Here is a 26,688-nt window from a genome sequence, read left to right on the forward strand (position 1 = left end):
TGAATCACATTTCATTGAATGTAAGTACTGTTGTGCAAATAAAACTTATATGCCCTTTTTCCCACTGGAGTTCGATCCCGGAGTTAGTATATATAGTTAAAGGGTGTGGTGGGTAGTAGACCCCCACCTACTTTTGGTTTTATATTGTTAGCTTTCAGTGAAATGAGATTCATAAATATAAAAGCTAAGTAGGTGAGGGACTACACCTCCTACACCCCCCAGTATGGGGGGGAGCTGTGCTCCCCTAGCTATATATACTAACTCCGGGATCGCACTACACTGGGGAAAAGGACATATATGTTTTATTTGCCCAACAGTACTTGCATTCAGTGAAATATGATTCAGTCAAATGACTTTTCAGTGATTTTTTTGAGGGTGAGTTGAAATTCATTGAAATGAGTTTTCAGTGAATCAAAGTAGACCCATATATATATATACATATATATATATATATATATATATATATATATATATATATATATATATATATATATATATATATATATATATATACACACACACACACACACATATATATACATATATATATATATACACACACACACACACACACACACACACACATATATATGTATGCGTATATAATACATACACATGCACACACATAAATATATATATAGAGAGAGAGGGAAACATTCACACACAACAGACCTGAGCCATGACAGCTTACAATCTGTCAGCAGTGATCATACTCTCGATTGCTTATAGATAGTTTATAAACCATGCAACTGCCCAACCTCTCTGTAATTTTTTAAAAAGCAGTTAGTTTCTACCATTAAAAATGACTTAACTGTAACAGTGAAGACTTTTTATAAGCTATCCATAAGCAATTAGGAGTGTGATCACTTGCAGATAGCTTGTACACAGTATGTAACTTGCATTGCCTCCAAACATGCACTTCTGCAGACAGGTTCTTAGCCATACCACCTTAACCCCCTCCCTCTATTACACATTTGCAGTGGTATCCCATTACAGGTACACACACAGACACACACACACACACACACACACACACACACACACACACACACAGACACACACACACAGAGTACAAGTCTGCTTAGTCAGAGTGGCAATTTGCACAGGGTAAAGCAAAGCACAGCAGACCTGCTGTAGTGTATTGCAGTCTCTCTTGTAGAGAAATGCCTAGTGAAAGGAGTAAATAAACTCCAATAATAACTGCATTGCACCTTTTCTGCTTAGTTCGGCTCTTTTGTTAGTATGACTGTTTGAGTATGACTGCTTATGAGTTGCTGTACTGTGCAGTGACCAAGTCAGTGAACTGAACTGTGATCCACAGGCTGAACTGCAGATTTCTGTATTTGCATGTGGCACTGGAGAGAGCCGCGGTGGTGGTGCTGCGGTAGCATTGTCGCCTCACAGTAAGACGCTGCCCGGTTCGATTCTCAGCTAGAGCGTCTTCTCCATGGAGACATGCGTAAATGGGTGTACCTTCGTTGAAGGTTGTGCGTCAGGGCTGGCAACTCGGTATGTAAAAATCAACTGCCAATCATTAGCGGACCGGAGTTCCGCTGTGGCGACCCCTAACCGGGAAAAGCCGAAAGACACAACAACGTGGCTCCGGAGAACTGAGCATTATGTCATACTACAAGAGCTGCAAGTCGTTGGGCTGAGTTGTGGGAAGGCATGCATAATACTACACAAGACCAGCTACATGGCTCTGCATAGTATGCAAGGAGCCTACAAATACTAGCCTCTGTGTTTGATATTAGTATGGAACTTGTCACCAGACCAGACAACTATTTTCATATGAATAAAAGTTGGCTGATAAACTGGGCTGAGAGATATTGAAGTTATTTGTAAAGATAGTGAATAGGAGTGCCACCAAGACTGAGCCCTGTAGGGATACCAGTTGATCATGCTCTCTGAATGGAAAAATGAATTGCTTATTTTCAGATAGCAACTTCTTTTAGAGAGTTAATTTCTCATCTAGTCTAAAGATGCAAGTGAGAGTGTAATGTTATAACTCTAACAAAAGTTTTAAGCTGTTGGAATGCACAGACTCTACTGCTTAGTTGATGTTGGAGACTGCCTCCACTTCTTTGGGAGAGCGCCAGTCTCACCTTAACTCCCTTTAGGCTCAGGACTGCTTCTTATGTCATCTGGGCAGTGTGATTGGGAGTACCACCCCCCCTTTCTCCATTGAGATGTGATGTGCAGCATTGGGAAGTTGATGCTTGTTCTTTGCCAGTGGGGTGGCTGGCCTCTCTCCATATGGTGAGTGATTTAGTATGACTGCCCTCAGTGCTGTGGTGGATGCAGTACTTACTAGCAGGGCTTGATTAGAGGAAATTCCCTCTTTGTCCTGTTCCACCAGAGGAGGGTGTGTTTTCTCAGGTTTGCCCAGTCTTTGACCACTGGGATGGTGGACTGTCCACTTGAATCCCCTTATATTATGCTAATGCAGTTGCACAGTGTGCTTCCTTTGGTGGTGGACTGTGTTTGAGCTCTTTTCCTAAGATCTTGCCCTTTTTGCTGGTTGGCTTTCGGCAGGTCTCCTCTGTTCCTTCAGGGGGGTAGTCCTAACTGGGCCTTTTGCCCTGGTGTGGTGTGCAGACCAGGTTCTGTGCTGTTTACAACCTTACTTTGTTGTCTGATATACTTCCTTTAGGTGCTTTTTGTCTTTGAATGCTAGAGAAGTGGATACTTAAATGGGAGAGTTTTGTCTGCCCTTTTTTTATTAATGCTACTCGTTGTGGAAGATTAGTTTATTCCTAAGTTCTTTTGGGCTCTGCTTACATGAATTATGGTTTCCCTCTGAGGGTCTTCTGCCCCTTCACTTTTTTGGGGGATAGTGTCTAGTGGTTAATGTTTTGCTAAAGTCTACCCTTTACCTCCAGGAAAGCCTTTGGTCTTTCCTCAGATCTGTCTCTTGGTTATCCTTGCCCCATGGAAGATTTTTTTGGTGTTTTGGGACTCAGAAATGCCCCCTCCCATAATAAAAAAAACTTTGCTGCCAAGAAACCTCAGGGCGATGCCTCAATACTTGTCATGTCCCTAGGTCTACTGGCTATGGAGTGTGACCCGTTGGGTCTTGCTAGAGTCGTAGGATCATCATATCGCTTCTGTGCTGCTGCAAATTTTTCCAAATGTATGATGTGTTGGCTGGGAAGGGATTAAAGAGACTGCTAGAGTCTGGGAGTATAGTCACCTTAATTGTTAAGGAATGTTATGTATGTAGACGAAAGAAATTACAAGAGGAAGGTAGAAGTGATATGTAGTAATGGAGATAGGAAGGAGTATCCTATATCATGTAGAAATTCAGTCTCTGTTGAGTAAAGTACTACATCTTGTACCTTGGATACCTAATTTAACACGTAGTGTCATAATTGGTCAAGACTTCCCTCAATTCAAAGCATTGTGGACAAAATTGTGGAAGGAGCCCAATTACTCATTGACTGGAATATACCCCTTGTAAAATGGTAGGGGGAGGGATTAGCAAACTAACACATTGGTCTGAAGTAGTTAACTTCATTGTATCTGCAACCTGTGGGTATATGGATCCATATCGGATCCGAGCCGGCAATTTTTTTTCTAGCATCTGCTCCAAGCTCCTCCCCTTACCCATAATGCCATACCATCTCCTATCTCCCTCAGGTCTCGTTTGCCGCACCAGTAGTGTGCATCATGTTCTCCTTTGCTGTGAGCTCAGGGATAGTAAATGGTATTATTTCTTGTATCTAGTGTGTGTTTGAGTGACTGTTTTCCCTTCCTCCCCTTGTTTAGTGTATCGCTTGTTCATCGGTGTAAAAAAAAAAAAAAAGTTTTGCAAACTTGGAGTAGTTGTTAGGCCTGCCCTTCCCCTACCTGAGTTTGTGTGTAGTTTTCTGATAGGTAGTGTTTTTACTTTTGGGTGCAGGACTATGGCTGATCAGCCGAAGCCTGTTTTCAAAAAATGTACAGAGTGTGGCCATAAGCTGTTCCGACTGATGGTCACACTCTGTGTGTGATTTGCTTGCTTGGGAGTGGCACATTTGTCCACTCAATGTGCTATCTGCTCAGGTTTCAATCTGAGGGCCCTTAGGGAGTGGAAGTCCAAGTTAGTTTTCAAAGGCCTTCTCCCTGCTGCCATGCTGGAATCTGCCTCGGCCTCGGTCTCTAGTGTTCTGTCTCCCACCCAGACAGGGACTCAACCTCCCTCTTCTTCTTCTGGTGATGGGTCTACTACAGACAAATCTACAGTCAGCGTGGCTGACAAGGAAAATGAAAAAGATAAAGAAAGGCACAGAGAGGATAGAGAGAAGAGAAAGGACAGACATCGCAAGAGATCCCCAGATAGGGAGCTCTTTCTTAGTCCCCCTTCTAAGTCCATGAAGCCTGTTTCTCCATGACTCTGGTCTCCTCGTTTCTCATCAGGGCCGTTGGAACAGTCGGACCCGAAGCCTTCCTCCCCATTGCGCAGACCAGCCAGATCCGAGTCGGTGTCCTCTTCGAGGTCGACTCGGAGCTTATCGGACATGGACAGGATGATGCGGAGATTCATTCAGACCCAAATTCAGATGGGAGTCTTGCCAGACCCTTCTCCCTCTGGTGGGGGGACCTCCATGCCTTTTTTCCACTCCATCTCTCCTTCCCCGATCCATGCTTCGGCTTCGGGGCTATTGGATCTGAGGATTTTCAGAGCTGGTAGCTTGGCGCCGACGGTTCCTCCAACCTCGACTCCGGCTGTTACCTTGAGTTCCTCGGCTCTGACTTGTTCAGATCCGAGTGACTCTCGGAGCCGTGGACAGGGAGTTGGACCTGAGGGAATGGATTCTTTGGCTCTGACCTTTTTGGATCCGATCTGTTCCCTCAGTCCTTAGGCTACCCTTGCTTCGGATCCGGGGAGGGCATCTTCCTTACTGGGTGCTAAGGAGGTCCACTCTCCTCAGCCTTTGAAGTAGTGGAGAGGGTTCTGTCCCAGGGATTGAGACCCCAGCCCATCCCCTCGGATACCACCCAGACCCCCCTGGATTTGGTGACGACTCCCTTCATCCTGTCTCAGGGACAGCCCATGCTAGAGGACTCCCAGGTTAATTTCCCTGAGGAAACCCCTGCGGCTCACGAATCCTCTTCTGAGAGTCCCACTGAAGAGGGTCACTGTAAGCGCAAGTGCAAAAGGAGGCACTTGGACTCCCCCGAGTCTCTCACTACGGACACTGGCTTAGATGAAGGAGAAGGTTTGCTCAGGTCACCTCCTGAAGACGTCTCCTTCGGAGAAATTATAGAGATCCTCCGCCAGAGGGGAGGTTGGTCAGCCCCAAAATCTTCTGGGAATGAGTCTGTGTTCCTGGAGGCCTTTGGCACAGGCCCATCTACTTCCTGGGTGTCCTCGCCAGTGGACCCCTTGGTGGACCTCATCACCACGAGGACATGGTAGAGCCCATCCCCAAATGCCCTGACAAGATTTTATCTCCCCCTTCTGACAGACAACCTTGGTTGAAAGGAGCCCCAGTTGATGCTATGTTGGTTGCAGCAGCCACAAAAAAGGAACCAGCATAGGAGAGTTCCTCAGTCCACCCTCCAGACAAGGAGTCCAGGTCAGTGGATAGGTTTGGGAAGCGCGTCTATTCCTCAGTGACCTTTTCAATCCGTGCCCTGAATTATTTGGCACATGTGATCCTGCTTCAGTGAGACCTTGCTTTGGAATTCGCTGAGTCACCCCCATAGTCTTTATCGCCGCAGGACAGACAGTTGTTCTTGGCGAAAATGTCTACTCTGAAGTCAGTCTAAAACACGTTGATGCGACTGCTTTCCCATGCTACGGAAGGAGCAGCTAGGGTGGATGAGACAGGCATAGCTATGAGGTGTCATGCCTGGCTCAGTTTATGTCAATTTGCGGACCCTTTCAAGGCATCGTTTATCAATGCTCCCTACAACGGTTCTTCCCTTTTTGGGAAGACAGTACGTGACACACTTGTCCAGAGCGATAAGGATGGGAAGACTTTGTCTGCCATCGGGATCCGCTTTTCTAACCCTCAGCGGTCCTTCTCTAGGAATCAAATAGGGCAGAAGAAGATGTGGTTCCAAAAATCTCAGTTTTCCCGGGATTCTCAGGACAACTATTCCCCCAGAGGCAGAGGGGGGGGACAGGATCAACGCCGACCCAGAGGTAGAGGGGGTTCCAGGAATTTTGGGTCTAGGGAACCCTTTTCTGATAGACCCGGTCAGCAGCCCTGAGGGGTTGCCCAACTGTTCTACTCTGGAGGCAGTCGGGGGAAGATTGTCCTTACACCCAGAGGCATGGGAGTCCATTACGACAGATCGCTGGGTTTTACAAATAATATCCAGAGGTTACTCTATCCCATTTGTTGCCCCTCCAAATATTCCAAAACACCTCCCGGATGTTCCACCCACTCACAGGGAGGCCGAAGTTCTAGAGGTTTCAAAGCTGCTTCTCAAACGAGCCATCGAACAGGTCCCCCTGATCAGTCGGGATCAAGCGTCTACTCAAGGTACTTTTTGGTGCCAAAAAAAGACAGGGGACCTCAGGCCTATTCTAGACCTGTCAACATTAAACGTGTCTGTAACCAAACAGAAATTCCAGATGGTCACTCTACAGTCCATTCTACCTTGTCTCTGAGAGTGTGACTGGATGTGCTCATTAGACCTCCAGGATGCTTACTACCACATCAAAATACACAGAAGCTCCAGGAGGTTTCTGTGCTTCCGGCTGGGAGCCAGTCATTTTCAGTTCAGAGCCCTACCCTTTGGTCTCACCACAGCTCCCAGGGTGTTCACCAAGGTAATGACAGTTGTAGCGGCTCACCCGAGGCTTCAGGGTATTCAAGTGTTTCCATACCTGGACGACTGGCTCTGCGCTGTGCCCAACAAGCATCACCTGTGTCTGGCCCGAGATTACTTCATTCAGTTGGCAGATCAACTGGGAATTACAGTCAATGTTTAGAAATCCCAATTGCAACCAGTACAAGTTCTAGACTTCATTGGGGCACGGCTCGACACTTTGCAGATGAGGGTATTCTTTACTCCAGACAGGATCCTACACCTCAGGTGCCACATAGCTCAGATAGCGAACTCCAAGTCTCCAAAGGTGAGCGAGGTTCTCCAGGCTCTGGGTTCCATGGCTGCCGCCATATTGATTCTCCCTTGTGTGCGCCTTCACATGTGGGTTCTTCAATGGACTCTGGCTGTTCAATGGTCTTGGCTAGACCTGCCCATGGAATTTCCAATCAAAATCAGTCACGTCTGCAGGACGTCTCTTCTTTGGGGGTTAAGTTCACTGGAGATATCAGAAGGACGCCACTTCGCGTCATCTCCAGTCCAAGCCACAATGACCACGGACACCTCCCAACTCGGGTGGGGGGGGGGGCACTGTTTGGGAAGGACAGTCCAAGGCACGTGGTCCCAGTCAGAGACCAAGTTGCACATAAATGTTCTAGAGATGAGGGCAGTGCTTTTAGCATTGGAAGCCTTTCACACTGTCCTCCCTCTCGAATTGATTGCAATTCAGTCAGACAACATGTCGGTTGTCTGGTATATCAACAAGCAGGAGGGAACCAGATCCTACCCCCTATGTCGAGAGGCCATGAGAGTGTGGGAATGGGCGATTTCCACTGGTCTGTTTCTGATAGCAACACACATCCCAGGATGCTCCAACATTTTACTGGACAGACTGAGTCGGGCCATTCTGATGTCGTATGAGTGGTCTCTGAAACAGTCAGTAGCGGAAGAGATCTTCCTTGCTGCAATCTCTTCACATCTCCTTCCAACACGAAGTGCAGCGAGTTCTTCACTCTGATTTCCTCACCAGGGGAAGTCCCCAGAGACGCTGTAGTCCATGCTTGGCCCACCGGGCTGCTGTATGCTTATCCACCATTGCCACACATTCTGAAGTTTCTTCAGAAAGCTTGCCGACTGCGGTGCAAAGTGATCCTCATTGTCCTGTTCTGGCCTCATCAGGTTTGGTTCCCATTCCTTTGGTCTCATCTCTTAGCTCCCCCGTGGGTTCTGGATCCCTGCCTGGATATAATTTCCCATCTGTCGGGGGCCCGTCCGCCCGATCTGGGCAGCCTCAAGCTGACAGCCTAATTGCTCTGGTGGACTTGAAATTTTTGTCCTGGAAGACCGCTTTCCTAGTCGCCATTACATCTGCTGGGAGGGTTTCTGAGCTTCAAGCTCTGTCTGCCGTGTCTCCATATTTGGTCTTCTACAAGGATAAGGTCTCTCTCCGTACTAATTATTCCTTCTTACCCAAAGTGGCATCTGAAGCAAACATAAACCAGTCCATTAATCTGCCCGTTTTCTTTCCTAACTTCCAAAATAAAGGTGAATACAAACTCCATTTGTTAGATGTTCATAGACAGCTTTGTTTTTATCTTCATAGAACAAAGTCGTTCCGCAAGACTGACCAATTCTTTGTTTTCTTTTCCAAAGCATTTATGGGAAAAGCTATTTCTAACGTTTCTTTGGCCAGATGGATCACTCTTTGTATTTCACATGCCTACAAAGCAAAAGGTTTATCTACTCCTAGTATTGCTAAGGCTCACTCTACCAGGTCCATGGCAACTTCTGCTGCTTTTTGGTCTAGGGTGCCTTTGGACGATATGTGTGCAGCAGCGACCTGGGACAATTCACATACCTTCATTTCCCATTACAAATTAGATCTGATTTAGAGGGGTAGAGCATCCTTTGGCTCTGTGGTGCTCAGGAATATCCTTCCATAAGGGCCTCCCAGGATTAGTGTTGCTGGGGACTCTGTCCCACAGGTTGCAGATAAAATGAAGATGTAATGGGATCCTATCTCGCCTACATTCATAACTGATGGGCTCGGAGCCGATCCATCGGCTCCGACTCGGCCAACTAGTACACTAGAACGAAGTCTCTTATTGGCTGGGCTACCCTCTATCCCAGGATGCACCACACCTGCTTCCCCAGATCTCGTTTGCCGCTTTACTAGCTGGACATGGTCTCGACTTGGCTGGAGCTAAGTGTTTTTTCATTACTTTTTCCTGGTCTTTGACCTTGGGGTTTCTTCACTATTTAATACAACAGCTGTTTTAACGGCTATTTTGTGTATTTTGTGTTTTTTGTTGTGTGAGTGATTGACTGTTATTGCTGATACTTGTATATCGCTGGTCGGGCAAGGCCCGTTTAAGTTAGAGGGCCTTTGCCCTTCTTATTGGAGTGTCTGTGTTATTATTTCCCTTTTTTCTTCCGGGCAAAGCCCGTTTAAGTTAGAGGGCTTTTGTCCGTTGTTGTCGTGTTCTTTCCTGCTTGTTATTTCACTTCTGAGGTAAATCTCTCTCTGGAGAGCTCGTGCCATTTTTTTCTCGCGCTCTAACAGTTTGGTGTTATTAGTCACTTCTGTTCTTGGCGCAAAATTTTGGTATTTCGATAGTGTTATTACATAGTGTATAGGCATGTCTAAAGAGCAAAAATCAGGGTTCAAAAAGTGCACTAGGTGCAATTACAAAATGTCTATTACAGACAGTCAACTCTATATGTGTATATTGTTTAGGACCTAAACATTTACAGGAGACATGTAGTGTGTGTCATGCTTTTTCTTCTAGGGTTCTTCAAGAGCAAAAAAATAAATTGATCTTGAAGGGTCTTATTAAGCCCTCTTTGAGGAAGCTTTGGATTCATCTCCTACTGCCTCTAAAGAAAGGTCGTCGGCTCCGACAAGTCCGTCGGAACCGACTGCTAAGAAGCATAAGTCGACCTCTTCTTCCTCGGCTCCACTGACTTCGGAGCCAAGGGTCGAAGGGTCTGCCTCGATGCCTCTTTCCTCGGCTCCATTAGTTTCGGAACCGCAGGTTGGAGTATCGAGAGGCGAATCACCTCCATCGGTCCCGATGGTTTCGGAGCCGGTGGAGGTGTGCAGCTCAGACTCTTCCCCCTCAGCTCCGAAAGCTCCTTCGGCGCCGATCCTTATTCGTGCTGTGCCGGATCCGGCGCCGATAGTGTTGGAGCCTTTTCGGAGCCGGTCCCCTACATTGTCTGAGCCGAGAGGAAAGTCGTCTCGACCCTTGTCTACTTCCTCTAAATCTTCAAAACTGTCGGATTTGGATTTGGATAGGGTTATTCAGAGGCTTTTCCAGTCTCCAGTTTTTGCACAAATGGTCTCGGCTTTGGCCCAGTTGGCTTCGGAGCCGATTCCTCCTCCAACCTCCTCGGAGCCGTTGGAGTCGGTGATGGTGGAGCAAGGCGGAGCCGTACGGTCGGAACCGAGACCCCCTCGAGGTCTGTCGGCACCGACCATTGTTCCTACCCTGTCCTCGGGTTCAGGGTTTAGTACTGGGACTTCCTCAGCCGGGGCCGAGGGGAACATCTTGGGACTGGGTGCCTCGGTACCTAGTCTTCCCCTCGGAGCATCGGCTGCTGGAATTCCTAGTGCCGTCGTGGCCTCTCGGCCAGTGATCTCCATGGAGTCTGGAGGTCCGGCCTTTGAGGCCATGAGGAGCGCGCTGGCCATGTCCTTGCCGGCTCAGCAGGCTTCCACCTCACCGTCCCTAGACCTGGAGACTGGTGCTTCTGCCGTACTGCAGTCCCTTGACAGCGGGGCCCCAGGGCCTGAGGATACCCCCATTGGGGGTTCCCTTCTTCCGGGGGATCCATCTGAAACTGCTTCGGATGAGCCTCCATGGAAGAAATTGTGCAAGAGGAAGCACATAGACTCCCAAGATGAGTCTGTCACATCGGACACTGACCTTGATGACGCGGAAGGGTCCCCTAAATCATCTTCGGATGATGTCTCTTTCTCGGATATCCTTGAGATTCTGAGACAGAGAGGAGATTGGCAGGCCAAAACCCCTTCCGCTGAGGAGTCAGTCTTCCTCAAGGCCTTCGGGGCCCAGCCCTCCGCCTCCTGGGTGTCTCCGCCCTTCGATGAATTGCTTGATTTGGTTTCTCGAAGGGCTTGGGAACACCCTGATTCTGTGGAACCGGTGCCTGCAAGACTGAATAAATTTCTTTCAGCCCCCCCTCAAAAGGAATTTTTGACAAAAGGAGTTCTCGTAGATGCAATGGTGGTGGCATTTGCCACACAGCGGGGCGTGGCAGAGGCTTCAATGTCTATCCACCCTCCTAATAAGGATTCCAGGAGCATGGATAGGTACGGGAAGCATACCCTTTCTTCAGCGGCCTTTACTTTACGGTCGCTGAATTACTTATGTCATTTTACTAGGCTCCAAAGGGACCTCCTTAAAGAGCTAAGTGAGTCCCTCACAGGTAATCTACCTGAGGCGCTAGCCCACACTGTTGGCGCCCAGATGACTACCTTATTTTCCATTGTGAACTCGTCCATGAGGCTCATCTCGTATGCGGCCGAAGGGGCGAGTAGAGCAGCAGGAACAGGCGTCGCCCTCAGGAGACGCGCCTGGTTACGCTTGTGTTCATTTGCGGAGGCCTTCAAGTCTTCCTTCGCCGACGCCCTTTGATGGGTCATCTTTGTTTGGACCCAAGGTGAAGGACACACTGACTCGGTGCGAGCAGGAGGGCAAGACCTTGACTGCCGTTGGGGCCCGTTTTTCCGCTCCCTCTAGGCCTTACCCCAAGGCCCAGAGAGGAGGGAAAATGTGGTTCAGAAAAACTCAGAGGTCTTTCCCTGCTCCACCTAGTGATCCCCCCTCTAGAGGCAGGGGGGGGAATTCAGGAAGACGCCGCCCCAGAGGCGGCAGAGGCCCCCGTAACTCTGGAGACCGCGATTCCTTTCATGGTTCTTCCTACACTCAACGTCCCTGAGTTGGTGCCCGACTGTGCAGCTCCGGAGCCAGTCGGGGGTCATTTTGTGGAACACCCACAAGCTTGGGAAGCTATTACCAGCGATCAGTGGGTGCTCCGGATTATAACCGGAGGCTATCTCATTCCCTTCATCAAACCCCCCCTTCCCGTAAGGGAAATCCCGGACGTGCCACCCAGTCAGCGGGATCAGGCAGCAATAGAGGTTTCAAAGCTGCTAGAAAAAGGAGTCATCCAGCCTGTCCCCACCGATCAGATCGGATCAGGAACTTACTCAAGATTATTTTTGGTGCCAAAAAAGACAGGGGACTTCAGGCCCATTTTGGACCTCAGTTCATTGAATCGTTTTGTGAAAAAGTCCAAATTCCGAATGGTCATCCTTCAGTCCATTCTCCCACTATTGGAGAAGGATGTCTGGATGTGCTCCATAGATCTCCAGGACGCTTACTATCACATTCTGATAGGTCAAGAGTCCAGGAGACATTTACACTTCCGCCTGGGAGACAGTCATTTCCAGTTCCGAGCACTGCCCTTTGGTCTCACCACAGCCCCCAGGGTGTTCACCAAGTGTCTGGCAGTGGTGACTGCTCACCTGAGAAGTCTAGGATTCCAAGTGTTTCCTTATCTAGACGACTGGCTCCTTACTGCCACCTCCATGCATCTACTATTTTAGGCGCTCATGGCCACGGTCACCTTGGGCCGTTTCCTGGGAATTACTTTCAACTGGCAAAAATCTGTACTACAGCCATCTCAGCGTATTGCCTTTATAGGCGCAGCGTTAGATACAAAAAGGATGCGCGCCTTCTTACCGGCAGCAAGAATTCGAGTTTTGCAGAACCAAGTCAGATCCTGCCTCCCCCTATCAAGAGCTCCGGCCCATCTGATTCTACAGGTGTTGGGCTCGATGGCATCAACTATACTCCTAGTCCCCTTAGCCAGACTCCACATGCGGGTTCTGCAATGGCTTCTGTCTGTTCAATGGTCCTATCAGGAACTCCCCTTGAACCACTTAGTTATAATTACGGAGAGTTGCCGTCGAGATCTGCGTTGGTGGCTCCTCCGATCCAATCTCGACCAGGGGCGACCCCTTATTCCTCAGTCCCTCGTTGCCACTGTGACCACGGACGCCTCCCAGGTAGGGTGGGGGGATCATTACCTGGACAGGTCTGTCCAAGGCACATGGCAACTCCAGGAAGCGCATTTGCATATCAATATCCTGGAGATGAGAGCAGTACTCTTGGTATTACAAGCTCTCCATCACGCTCTCCTGCAAGGTCCGATTGCTATCCTATCTGACAACATGTTGGTGGTTTGGTATATAAACAAGCAAGGTGGGACCAGGTCATACCCACTGTGCAGAGAAGCCATGAGACTTTGGCACTGGGCGGTAGCTACCAACCACTTCCTAATGGCAATGCACATACCGGGGAAATCCAATGTGATTGCGGACAGACTAAGCAGGACCATCCTGTTACCCCACGAGTGGTCCCTCAACCAAAGAGTGGCTGCGAAAATCTTCGCCAAATGGGGTCTCCCTTGCTGCGACTTGTTTGCCAGCCCCCACAATGCAGTGCAGAGAGTTCTTCACTCTGATCCCCTCTCAGGGACAGATTCCCAGGGACGCTCTAACCCACATTTGGCCCCCCGGTCTCCTTTATGCCTTCCCTCCGGTTCCCCTCCTGCCAAGGGTGATACAGAAGGCAATTTACCTGGAGAGCGAAATGATTTTGATTGCCCCACACTGGCCTCGTCAGGTTTGGTTTCCCTTCCTTCAGAGGTATGCGGTAGAAGGTCCATGGTTTCTGGACCCGGTGCCGGACCTGTTGACTCATCAGTCAGGACAGTCTCACCCATCTCTCACGTCCTTGAGGTTGGCGGCATGGTTACTCCGCTTCCATCCTTAGTCCGGGACAATTCCCTCTCTCCGGAGGTGATCCACATATTGTCTTCCTCTCACAAACCTTCCACTGTCAAACTGTATTCCAGCAAATGGAAAAGGTTCACCTTCTGGGCTCAGCAACGAGGTATAGATCCTCTTACCGCCCCAGTATCGGAGGTCTTGAATTTCTTGGCCTCTCTTTTTCAGTTGGGCTCTTCAGTTTCCACGATTAAGGTTCAACTAGCGGCCATCTCTAATTTTCATGCTTCTTTTGAACCTTCATTAATGTCTCACAAACTTTGTAAGTCTTTCCTTAAAGGAGCATGGCTCCTTAGGCCCCCAATATCTCATCCTGTTCCCCCTTGGGACCTAAATTTGGTTCTTGCTGCCTTAACTGCCCGCCCTTTTGAACCAGCTGCTACCTGCGATTTGAAATTTCTGTCCTGGAAAACCGCCTTTTTAGTGGCCATAACTTCGGCCAGGCGGGTTTCAGAGCTTCAAGCTCTTTGTTCTGATCCTCCTTATTTGATATTTCGCAAGCATAGAGTGCCCATGAAATTAAATCCCTCCTTTTTACCAAAGGTAGCTTCTTCTTTCTGCATTCAACAGGCTCTAGAGCTCCCTGTATTTTTTCCCCGAGTTTTCTAATAACGCAGAATATACTCTTCATCAGTTGGATGTCCATAGACAACTGCGTTTTTATTTGAATAGAACTGCTCAGACGCGGAAATCAAATCAACTGTTTGTTTCCTTTGCAATAAACAAATTGGGTCAACCAGTAGCTAAAACCTCCATAGCTAAATGGATTAAAGATTGCATCTCTTTCATTTATTCACAGGCTAACAAAGAGCTTCCCTTTCCAGTCAGGGCTCATTCTACCAGGGCAATGGCTACTTCTGTAGCTTTTCACTCCAAATTATCAATAGATGATATTTGTGCTGCGGCTACCTGGACTTCTCTGCACACTTTCATTTCTCATTACAAGCTAGATGTGGTTTCTCGAGACAGGGCTTCCTTTGGTTCCAAAGTTCTCAGGAGTGTTTTCCAATGAGCCACCCGGGATTTAGGTGCTAGGGACGCTGTCCCATCAGTTATGAATGTAGGCGAGATAGGATCCCATTACATCTTTTAGTTATGTACTTACCATAACTTCGGATGTATGGGATCCATCTCGCCTACATTCATACGTACCCACCCTCCTTCCCCCTCCCATGCGGATTTAGAGGAAATGTAGTTCCATTTGGAGATCTTCTCTTGAAGAACTTTAGTTGGTTGTAGTAACTACTATTTTTTCTGTGTTTGCATGTAAGTATGAAAGCGAACAAACAAGATCTGGGGAAGCAGGTGTGGTGCATCCTGGGATAGAGGGTAGCCCAGCCAATAAGAGACTTCGTTCTAGTGTACTAGTTGGCCGTGTCAGAGCCGATGGATCGGCTCCGAGCCCATCAGTTATGAATGTAGGCGAGATGGATCCCATACGTCCGAAGTTATGGTAAGTACATAACTAAAAGTTAACTACTTCAGATAAAGAAGTTATGTACTCACCATAACATTCCATCTGAGTAGTTATATTTCATTTTTCTGCAACATTCCCTCCCTCTGGCCCCTGGACCTTGTCCTGTCTTTACAGGTTTGGTTCATTGGGCTGAGTTGCTTATGTTTTTAGTTGCAGCAAACTCGATCTGAGGGAGATAGGAGATGGTAGGGCATTATGGGTAAGGGGAGGAGCTCGGAGCTTGGAGCAGATGCTAGAAAAAAATTTGCCAACTCTGATCCGATACGGATCCGTATACCCACAGGTTGCAGAAAAATGAAGTATAACTATTCAGATGGAACGTTATGGTGAGTACATAACTTCTTTTTTAGAATATACAGTATGTCACCATATTTCGCAGAAACAATAATCAAGGTTTTCCATAAACCGCAGTATGTTCGTCTGTTGAATTAAAACCTTGTGATTGGTAGACATTCACCATCTCCACCTTGGGCTGTGTCGTTTCCTTTTTGTCTGCTTGTGAAATAGGTTTGTTGTTCTTGGCGGGGTTTAAATTGTTGAATTTTTGCCTCTGCCATGCTATTAACTGTTTTGGCTGTTGAAAATAAATGTTATTCTGTGCTGGCTGCTGGAAAAAATACTCCATTGCTTCTCTGGTTGGCTGGAATAAGCTGCGGACCTAATAGGGGGCTCCACTGTACTGTTCTTTAAATTGTCATAGGCTGTATTTAGTCTGTTGAAATGCCTTTCATAAATATAGATCATCCTGACTGGTTATGTTATCAGTGGATGAAATGTGATTGACTGATTAACCTGGCTGTGTGTGTGTGTGTGTGTTTCATAGTTTCATAGTAGTGTACTAGGCTATCTGCCCTGGGGCATTTACAGGCCTAGCCAACAGTGATGTGGCTTACGCCACCCCGTATTATATAGTTGCGCCTCTCTAGTAGTGACACATGTGGGACCCCATTATTTAGTAAACTATACCTCTGTCTAGTAGTGACACTGAGGTGACTCCCGGGGTAAACTTACGATCTCCCATCCATGCATCGAGATTTTTCTTGAACAGTGCCAATGAAGGGCTCTGTCTCACATGAACTGGGATTTTGTTCCTGAGTACGGGTAACCTCTGTGTTATGAATCTATCCCTACAGCATGTCTTATTCATATTTGTGCAGAGGTTGAAATCTTTAGCTCGCGTGGTTCTGGTGGATTTGGATTTTTTGAGATGGAGCATGTCCATCAGTTCTTGGTTGGACATGGCCCTATATGTTAGGCACAAATCACCTCTGAGCAGGCGGTATGCTACTGAATAGAGCTGGAGTTTCTTTAATCTAGCTGGATAAGGCACATGTTTGAGACCCATGATCCTCTTGGTGAGGTACTTCTGGGGTCTTTCCAGTTGTTGCATGTGCCGGGTGAGATACATCCCAAATGGAGCATTATATTCAATCATGGGCCTGATAAGGGAGGAATATAGAGGTGCAATGACCTCCTTTGATCTGGATGAGAATCCCTTCATGATGAGATGGGCAAGGTAGAATGTCTTTCTGACCACTTTGGCAACATGGTTGTCAAAGGAGAGGTCACTATTGACTTGAGTCCCCAGGTCTCTGATTACTTCTTCCGTACTCAGTGGGTTATTGTCTATGTGATAATTTGTGGGTACTTTGTTTTTCCCAAAGGGGATGACTATACATTTTTTGGCGTTAAGTTTGAGGCCATGATTCCGGCACCAGTTGTCCGTTTCAGTGAGACCTTTCTGTAGGATGTGTGTGTCAGCAGGTGAATCAGCTATGGCACCCAGTTTGCAGTCATCTGCAAACTTTGTCAGCCATAATCCTCCCATATTTGCTTTCACATCTGAGAAGTAAATGCTGAATAAGAGTGGTCCCAAGACTGAGCCCTGTGGGACACCAATCATGACTGGTTTTGAGTCTGACATGGCTCCAGCAATTTTGACCTTATGGGTTCTGTTTTTTAGCCAGTTTGCTACCCATCTTGTGACATATGGATTTACATTTAGGCTGCTGAGCTTGTCTATGATGCCAGAGTGTGGTATCGTGTCAAAGGCTTTAGCCAAGTCCAAGTAGGCAGTGTGGACAGCCTTGCCCTCGTCGATGGCACTAGTGACTGTCTCGAAGAAGTCAACCAGGTTTAAGAGGCAGGATCTGCCTTTTACAAAACCAAACTGGGTGGGATCAAGGGTCTGCAGATCCCCAATGTCACCATTTATGAGTTCCATGATGATTCTTTCCATAGCCTTGCAGACCAGGCTGGTCAGACTTATGGGGCGGTAGTTACCAGGGTCAGTAGAATTTCCCCCTTTGTGGAGTGGGACCACTGTTGCTGTGCGCCAGTGTTCAGGTACATATCCTGTAGTGAGGCTAAGATTGAATAGTGTTCTTAGGTGCGGGTTTAGTTCATCTTGAAGTTCACGTAACACGCAACCGGGGATACCATCGGGTCCCATAGATGCTGTGTTTTTTGCTTTGTTGAGTGCTGATTTCACCTGTATGTCTGAGATGACAGGTAGGTTACATTCAGCAGGGATAATTACTTCATCTTTAGGGGTGAGGGGAGAAATTTGCACTGAACCTATCTGCCAGAATATTGGCAATGTCGGTAGGGTCAGTGAATTTTTTGGCGTTGTGTACCAACTCAGAGCATATCTGAGAATTTCCTCCCAAGGTTCTGACATAATTGAAGAAGGCCTTGTGATTGTCTTTGGTATCGTTGGCAATCTTTCTCTCAAAGTTGGCTTTGATGTTTTTATGAGAGAACGTAGTTTTTTACTTGTGCTGATCAGGGAAGCCTTTCCCTTGTGGGATTTGGCTTTGTCCTGCAGTAGCTTCCTTCTTTTGTTGTACAGTTTGTTTATAGCCGGGGTCCACCAAACAGGGCGTTTTCCCTTGGTGGAGAGGGTCTTGGTTTTAGTTGGGATTGCTTGATCCATGCATTCTTGGAGATGTCCGTAGAAGGCTGTTGTGTAGGATTCAGCATTTTGGGATGTGGTTTCCATTAACCCAGTAGGCTTAAAGGATATCATTTCTGACTTAAGGAGCGTAAAGTCAGCTTTTGAAAAATTTTTCACTGTAGTCTTTTGTTCTGGGGGTGGGGTGGGATATGTACATCCAACGTGATCAGTTTATGGTCAGATCTTACTAGTGAGGGGTTTATATCCGGTGCGGAGCATTTGGACCCCATGTTTGTGATAATCAGGTCAAGTATATTATCTCTCCTCGTAGGAGAAGTGACCAGTTGCTCCATAGCATTTGAGTTAATGAATTCCAGGAATCTTTGGGCTAGGGTGTTAGGGCTAGAATAGTGGGCCCAGTCTATGTTGGGGTAGTTGAAGTCACCCAATATGATGGTGTTTGGTGTGACATTCATATTTTCCAGTGTTTTCAGGAATGTTTGATGGGATTCCTGGGATTGGGAAGGTGTTCTATAACATGCGACCAGTTGTATGGCAGTTTTGCCTATGGTGAGTAAAACTTGTATGGTTTCTGATGCTTCATGGGTAGCCACCAATCGAGAGGTGTAGGTGTCCTTTATGAAAATGGACACTCCCCCTCCCTTTGTGGTTCGGCCTGGAACTTGAGGCCGAAAAGCATGATATGAGGTATAGCCTGGTAGCGCTGGAGTGCTCTCAGGAGCCTTGAACCAGGTTTCAGTTACTGCACAGACATAGATGTTCTCCATACTGAGAAGTGCTTCGAGTGCCTGCATCTTGAGATTTAGACTTAGATTTAGACTTCTGGCGTTGAGCAGCATTACCCTTATTTTTTTTCCATTTTTGTTTTTTACGGAGGTTGATTTGTCTTTTGAGCATTGCCTAAAAAAGGCACTATGGGGGTGGCAAGAGCCTTGGCCAGTATCCGGAAGCCCAGTGGTGACAGGTGCAAGCCATCCCTTGCGAAGCAACGCGGCTTGTCCAGCATGTCATCCCAGGCTGACAGACATTGGATCCCCCTAGAATGACACCAGTGATTAAGCCAATTGTTAAAACTGATCATTTTGTCTTTGTACTGAGGCATCATTCTTGGTGAAGGCAGGATGCTGCTCAGGGTCAGGGTCATACCAGTCTGGGCTACATAATCGAGAGCTCCTCAATGTCTCTTTTCATGTAATCCAGGGAGGTACGTCTCAGGTCATTCACACCAGCATGGACAATGACTGCATCATACTTGTACTTGCTTTGGAGTGACCTGAGTGCGTGTGTAATGTGGCGGATCCTAGCTCGATAGGCAGCTCACCGTTACCCTCTCCTTATTCAGCCTGGTAAGTGGAACGCCGGTGTGTCTGACTATAGAGTCACCTATTACTAATGTCTCTGGCATAGTGTTTTGCCTTAGGGGCTGTGATTGTGTGACACACCTGTTGCTTGAGGTATGTGTTGTAGGTGTTACATTTTGTGGGGTGTATTTCTGGGTGTCTGCTTTGGAGGCCTCTGTTGTTTTGGTAAGTTTTTTATAAGAGCCTCCGAGTATGTCTTTGTGTTCTTATGTGTTTGGTTTGTAGTGGTGGTGGTTTTATGTGTGACTGGTTTTGCTTCGGGTGTGGGTACCTTCTCCTCCTGTCTGGTCTTGCCAGTCCTGAGTTGAGAGAGTTCAGCCTCCAGTCTGGCTATATAGTTGTATCTCTCACAAAGTATTTGTGTTAGTAGGAAGGAGGAGAGGGTTGTCTGTGTACATGAGACAATTGTAACATTGTCTTAAGATTCCCAGGTTAACCAGCTGAACAAGAGAGGATGCTAGTGGTCTACCACTCGACATATTAGAATATTATAAGGAGTGCTGTGCCTTTAAGGGAAGTGGGTATTCACAGGGGGTAGTGGATGGCTGTAGTGCTTACTTTAGTATAAGAGTGCTTACTTTATTATAAGAGTGCTTGCTAAGAATAGAAGTCCCGAAAACAAGTGCTAATATATACAGCTAAATAGACTGAGTAGAGCTTTCTAAGTGAAAAATTGAAGAGCAGACTTGGCGGAGCCAGAAATAGTTTAAACCTGTATAACCGCTGCTGCTCTATGCCAATCACAAAAACGCCCTGAGGCGGATTTTTATACAGGGAACTTGAAAAGAGCTAGAAATGGTCCAAAGCAACCAATAATTTACAGCTCAAGTGCTGAGGTCACTTCCCCAGGGACAGATAGGCTGCTCAAGGCTCCCCACTCCCACTGGTGAGCTCAGAAACTTCCTTCTATCCAAGTAAGGCAATGGCCAACACAGGAACTACACACAGCCCAGAATACAGCAAAGCCTGTATACTGGTCTAAACTAGTCGAGCAAAGGCGGAAAACAAGGAGCATATATTTTTTTGTTTTTTGTTTTTTCAGGAAAGCACACAGAAATGCAATTAAGCAAACAGTAAAATCGATTTACACAGGCTAGCACACTTTAGTGGGCAGCCTCAGCAGTTAAATTAACAAAAAAACAGTATTAATCGACCAGAGTCGACCAAAATGCTACTTTTAAGTGTAGATACTTCAGAAATCAGCAGATAGACACAAAAACAGTTATAGCTAGGTAAATGAAAGCCAGAGAGGACAATGCAGATAAAAAAGCCAAAAAATACTTAAATCTGGAAAGTGTGTGTGTGTATGTGTGTGTGTATGTGTGCGTGTGTGTGTGTATATATATATATATATATATATATATATATATATATATATATATATATATATATATATAATGTGTATGTATATCTATATATATATCATGTGTATATATATATATATATATATATATATATATATATATATATATAAAATATATATTTAAGCTCACAAATTAGTTTTTATTCATTAATGCCTTCCTTTTTGGTCCTTTTCTGAAGTGACTAGTCCTCCTTGGCCAGAAGCATTAGATACATTTTCCAGTTTTTTTATCTAATATATCTATCTGTTCTAACACAGGACGTGTACTCTTTGAGTTGTTCTGCATCAGCAGAAATTTAAACTGTTATAGTGACTCGTGGTGGTGGTGCTGCGGTAGCGTTGTCGCCTCACAGTAAGACGCTGTCCAGTTCGATTCTCAGCTAGAGAGTCTTCTGCTTTGAGACATGCGTGAATGGGCGTACCTTCGTTGAAGGTTGTGCTTCAGGGCTGGTAACACAGCACGTAAAAATCAACTATCAATCATTAGCGGACCGGAGTTCCGCTGTGGTGACCCCCTAACCGGGAAAAGCTGAAAGACACAACAGCAACAACTGTAAACCACTATAGTGTATACATTACCAGTTTTAGGTTTTAAAAAAAAAACAAGTTGGTTTTAGTAAATCCATTAGTCACTGGATTCAGTATATATATATATATGAGAGAGAGAGAGAAAGTAATCCTCTCTATAATGTTTTTGTGTCGATTTCCAGTTATTGAAAAACGTGAATGAAATAAAGATTATATATAATTAGTGGTGTCATTTGTCTTTACAGATGCTGTGAGAGAAGTTCGAAAGTATTCTGCTGTTCATACAGTAAATACAGATTCAAAGCAGTTTCCTAATGCATATGATCATGTCCACATGAAACTTTTCAGAGCGCAAAGAAACCTCTATATCTCAGGATTTTCCTTGTTTTTGTGGCTGTAAGTATACACTGCAGTGTGCAAACTGCACATAGGTATTTTCACCCTGGTAAGAAGATATTTTGTGTAGACCTGTTTTAGTTGAGTAGACAACCACAGAAAAAAGGTCATACTGGTTTGTTTTCATGAAAGCATTAACATGCGGCTGTACACTTGAACAGAATATATACAGATTTAGTGTTGCTCTGTAGTTGCAACAGTAGTTAGTACTTGTGTAGCTGAGGTGAGAGACACGTACCTGTGTATAACATTTTTTTGTATAGAATGGTTAGTATATTTATGTAACTATGGACTTTTAACCTCATTACTGGGCTGAGGTTATTACCTCAAAAGCAAGGCTAAAGTGGTTATAACCAGTTGTATTGCAGTGGCAGAAAGAGAATCTCATTTATATGTTTTCTTATGAGTTTTTTTTGTATTATATGATAAGAAAATTTTCTGTAGGTGTACAAGAGATGTCTTTTTAAAGCTGCCTTATTCCCATCATATATTTTTCAGTGATAATGCCTTGGTCTTGACTTGTGCATAGGCAAGGTTGTCTTGCTTACAGGTGTTTTTTCTGTCCTCGTTACAGCTTAACTAAAAAAGATATGACTTGTATAGCTAATGTATACTGTCAAGCAGGTAAACTGTTAGTTTTTCAGTGGATACTAGTATTTTGCCATAAAGCTGTAGAATATTAGTTACCAAGCTTGTGTAATTATTTGCAAATACCTCTTAACTACAAAACGACCTAATGAAATTCTGCTGTTATTCCCCTGTGGCAGACCCCATTGCTAAAGTTGCCACCAGTGCCTCTAACTCATAGTTAAACTTGGTGGCTCCAAATGTAAAGTAAATAACAAAAGGGAAAGAGGACACCCCTGCCTGGCTCCTTTGTTCAAACAAAACTTATAGGAGAGGAACCCTCCCACTTTAATTCTTGTTTCCTGTCCTAGATATATCCTCCTATTTATCCTTATTATTGTATCCGGGACTGCAAATACTTTCATTGCCCAACTCTTAAAATCACAGTTTACTCTGTTAAATGCTTTCTCTGCATCACAGCCCACCACCAACAGCAGCATTTTCTTACATTCTGCTTCCGTTTGAATCATTAATTAATGGTGTTAAATGTTTGCCTCCCCTCCACAAAAGTTCATTGATCCATATCTGTGAATTTTGGCATCATCTTTGCTATTCTTTTAGCTGATACAGGCAAACAAATTATAATCATGGTTTAAAATTGTAATGAGTCTATATGAAACTGTGTCTGATGGATCTTTACACTCTTTGGATAATGTAACCATCACAGCTTTTGTCCAAGGTGCTGGTGCCCCCCCCCCCCCCTTTTAGCTATTTAAACAAAACCTTCCAGATCTTTATCACTTTATTCTTTCCTAACTTCGAGACTTCTGCAGGAATACCATCTCTTCCAAGAGACTTCCTTGCAGATTGATTTTACATCACCATTTTTAGCTAATCTCTTCCTGTTTTAGCTATTAGGTGTCGAGACACATCTTCATCTAACCTTGGCATAATTAAGTCTTCCATAAATATTTCTATTTTTGCTCTTTCTTTGTTTCCACATTTTTTTCTTCATACAAATTTTTATAAAGTTTCCAAAATGTCTGTCTGTAGAATATCTGAATGTATTTCCTGTCATAAGCTCAATAAATCTGGCGGCAACCCTTTCTATTTTCTTTTGCTTAAGCCGTTGTGCTAAACTTTTTTGTGCTCTGATATGGTTATCAATAAATATTTGCTTAACACCAGTCTTTGTAAACTCATGTATATTATCTAAATATTCCCTTATTTTTTGTTAAGCACTCTGCAGTTGCTCCTCTGCTCTTCTTGTTTTCTGAGATTCTCCTGATTCTGCAATACTTTAATCTTTGTCAGTCCCTCGTCTCTTTTTATTTTATTCCTACCCTAATTTAAAACTCTGTTTTTATTTCACTCAGTTGCTATCCCTTCTGAAGAAATTTCTGTGTACTGTTATAACTCTCAAATAATTTCCACTTCCTATTTCTTAAATTCCTCTGTTTTTCCTCTGTTTTTAACAGGTAGGTGTGAAAGTGCCAGTATCTCATTTTACTTCATTACCCTATATTTTTATCTTTGGTTTTATTGGTGCATGATCTGAAATAGTTACTAGATGTGTGTGTTGAAGCTTTCAATTAAATAAACATGTTTCTTTGAAATATAATTTCTGTTAAGTGTAGACCAGTTATTGTACTTTGGGAAATGATTTGTAAATTCTGTCCAAGTTCCTGCTACTGAATTCACACATTCCACATCAAATATTTTCATAACTTTCTTCAGAAAGCTACCCTTTTTTATTATATTTCCCTTCTAGGTCCTCTTGATACATCCTTGCTATTGTAAATCAAGTTGTAGTCCCAAACTATACATAATATTGTCTGCTAAAAGCTGATTTTTTCCCAAAAGTTTCTTAAGCTAATAATAGCAGATGTTATGTTGTCCCTACCTCGCCTTCGTTCTTGCTGGTTGGGTTCAGAGCCGATCCTCCGCTCCAACTCGGCCGTATACTATAGCTCGAGAGCTTTTACTGGTTCGAGGCTAGCCCCTATCCCAGCATGCCTAGCGTTAGTTACCCAGATCTCATTTGCCGCTTGCAGTGTCGAGATTGCTGAATACTGGCTCAGGCTAAGTGTTTTTCTTTTTGACTATATTCAGACATTTTGTTAAATATTTCATGAAGTATTTTGTTAAATATTTAGTGTTGAGTGTTTTTCTTCATAGGTTAGTGTTCTTTCTAACCTTCCATTGCTGTTTATTGTTGTTGTGGCTGTCGTTTTCCTTTAGACCTACCTTGTCCTTGCGAACCAGTTTAACTTGGAGGGTCCTCCTTCCTTTCAGCCCTGTGTTTAGTTAGAGGGCTTTTCCCTTTTTCTCTTCCTTTCTAGGAGCAGCCGTTTAAGTTAGAGGCTCTCCTCAGTTGGGGGAGTTTGCTGTTTTACTTTAGAGGCTCTCCCACTAAAAAAAAAGTCTTTGTCCGTAGTAGTTTTTGTCATTTAACTTGCGTATTGTCAGTGTTCTTGTTTTTAGTTGATAGTATTGGTCTCATACTATGTCTAAGGATTCCACTAGAGAGTCAAAACCTTCGGGCTTTAAGAATTGTGACTCGTGCTGCCAAAAGATGTCCCTTACAGACTGGCATACAAGCCGTGTGTATTGCTTAGGGGCAGTACACTTGCAGGACTCGTGCTGTTTATGCCATGCCTTCAGTTCTCGGGTCCTACAGGAGAGAAAAAAATAAGCTGATTTTGTGAGGCTTTTTAAAGGGCCCCTTTGATGCTTCTATGGAGGGGACTCTGCCAACAAAAAAAACAGGACAAGTCTCCTAAGCCATCTTCCTCATCAGCTCCTTAATCGGAGTCATCCAAAGCAAAGGACAAATCTTCAGCATTGTCGGATTCGAGTGTTGGTTCTGACAAGGCTCTTTCTCTGGCGGCTCCATCAGTAGTCCCGGAGCCAGTCAGGACTCACAAGAAAACCAGGTCTGTCTCTCACTGGAGCCGGTTTGGTCTGTTCCACAATCTCTGCTCTTGCAATCTGTGGAAGGCAGTCATCGGTCTTCCACCCATTCCTCTCAGTCATCCAGGAGTCTTTCGGATGATGATGTGGAGAGGGTGGTGAAGAGGCTTTTCAAGATACTGGCATTAGCTAAATTATTATCGAGCCCAGCCCATAAGGAAGTGGTGCCGATAGCTCAACCCACATCGTTATCGATTCCTTCTTTGACTCTCTTGAATTCAGAGCCAGAGTGCATGAAAGTTGTTGTGGTGGAACTATCGGTTCCGATTACCCCTGGTCTCTCGGTTCCGAATTCCACTCCGATCTCCTCGATACACCAGTCTATCGAGGGGTCTGGGGGACGATGCTCTTTCATCGACTTCTGAGGGGGGGAGCGGCATTGGACCCTTATCCAACCCTACTCTCCCTCTCGGGGCTTCGGCGCAGGTGAGCTCTGCTCCTGCATCAGCCTCAGAGCCATCGCCCTTTGTTAGGAGGAGATCTCCCGGCTCTTCGGAGCCGGAGACTCTTTCAGGCCGGGACCCTGGTGCCTTCGAGGTGATGAAGAGTGTGCTGTCCTCTGAGACTGCTCCACCCTCGGCTCCATTGGCTGCTTCTCCTTTGGTGCTGGTGTCTGCCTCCAAACCTACCTCCCCCCAAGCATAGGGAACCCATGCTCCAGGATGCCCCATTGGGTGACCCCCACCTTTTTGGAAACCTCCCCAGAGAACCCCTCAGAGGAGGCCCCTCGGAAGAGGAAGTGTAAGAGGAAGCATTTTGACTCCCCTGAGTCCCTGACATCAGACACTGACTTGAGGACTCAGAAGGGTCCCCACGGTCCCCCCTTTTTAGGATCTCTCATTTTGAGACATCCTGGAAATCCTTAGGCAGAAGGGTGACTGGAAATCCCTTGCCCTTCTAAGGACGGCTCTGTGTATCTTGATGCATTTGGTTCCCAACCCTCCACCTCGTGGGTGTCTCTGCCTTTTGATCCACTGTTGGCCTTAGTGAGTCGGAAGCTGTGGAGCTCTCCAGAGACAATGGAACCAGTTCCAAGGAGGCCCAGTAAATTCATAACTGCTCCAGATGATAAGCTTTTTCTATCTAAGGGCATGCCTGTTGATGCTATGGTGGTGGCAGCAGCCACCAAGAAAGAACTAGCGAAAACTTCTTCTGTCCATCCGCCGAACAATGAGTCCTGTACGATGGACAGGTATGGGAAGTGTATGTTTTCTTGAGCAGCCTTTACACTCAGATCACTGAATTACTTGTCCCACTTTACATGCCTTCAGAGGGATCTTCTGAAGGAGTTGGGAGATACCCTACAGGATTTTACAGCGGAGGGAGCTGCGGGCAAGGTGGCTTTGCAGCTTGCAACCTTGACTTCGGTAGTTAACTCCTCCATGCAGCTCATCTCTTATGCAGCAGCTGGAGCGAGTAGGGCAGCAGGCACAGGAGTTGCCTTGCAGAGACAGTCCTGGATGCACC

At 45.7% G+C, this 26,688-nt stretch overlaps 1 protein-coding gene across 2 annotated transcripts in view; it reads left to right on the plus strand.

Annotated features, from left to right (window-relative positions):
• The window catches only part of BCAP29 (B cell receptor associated protein 29), a 614,367-nt gene that overhangs the window by 185,592 nt on the left and 402,087 nt on the right, over positions 1-26,688 (plus strand). For both annotated transcript variants that reach the window (XM_044088551.1, XM_044088552.1), the window contains one exon: positions 21,531-21,681. In XM_044088551.1, coding sequence (XP_043944486.1) covers positions 21,531-21,681 — 151 coding nt within the window. The remainder of the gene's footprint in view (positions 1-21,530; positions 21,682-26,688) is intronic.

The sequence above is a fragment of the Protopterus annectens genome, chromosome 11.part0 (assembly GCF_019279795.1).
Source record: "Protopterus annectens isolate FY-2018-M chromosome 11.part0, PAN1.0, whole genome shotgun sequence".
Lineage (NCBI taxonomy): Eukaryota > Metazoa > Chordata > Ceratodontiformes > Protopteridae > Protopterus > Protopterus annectens.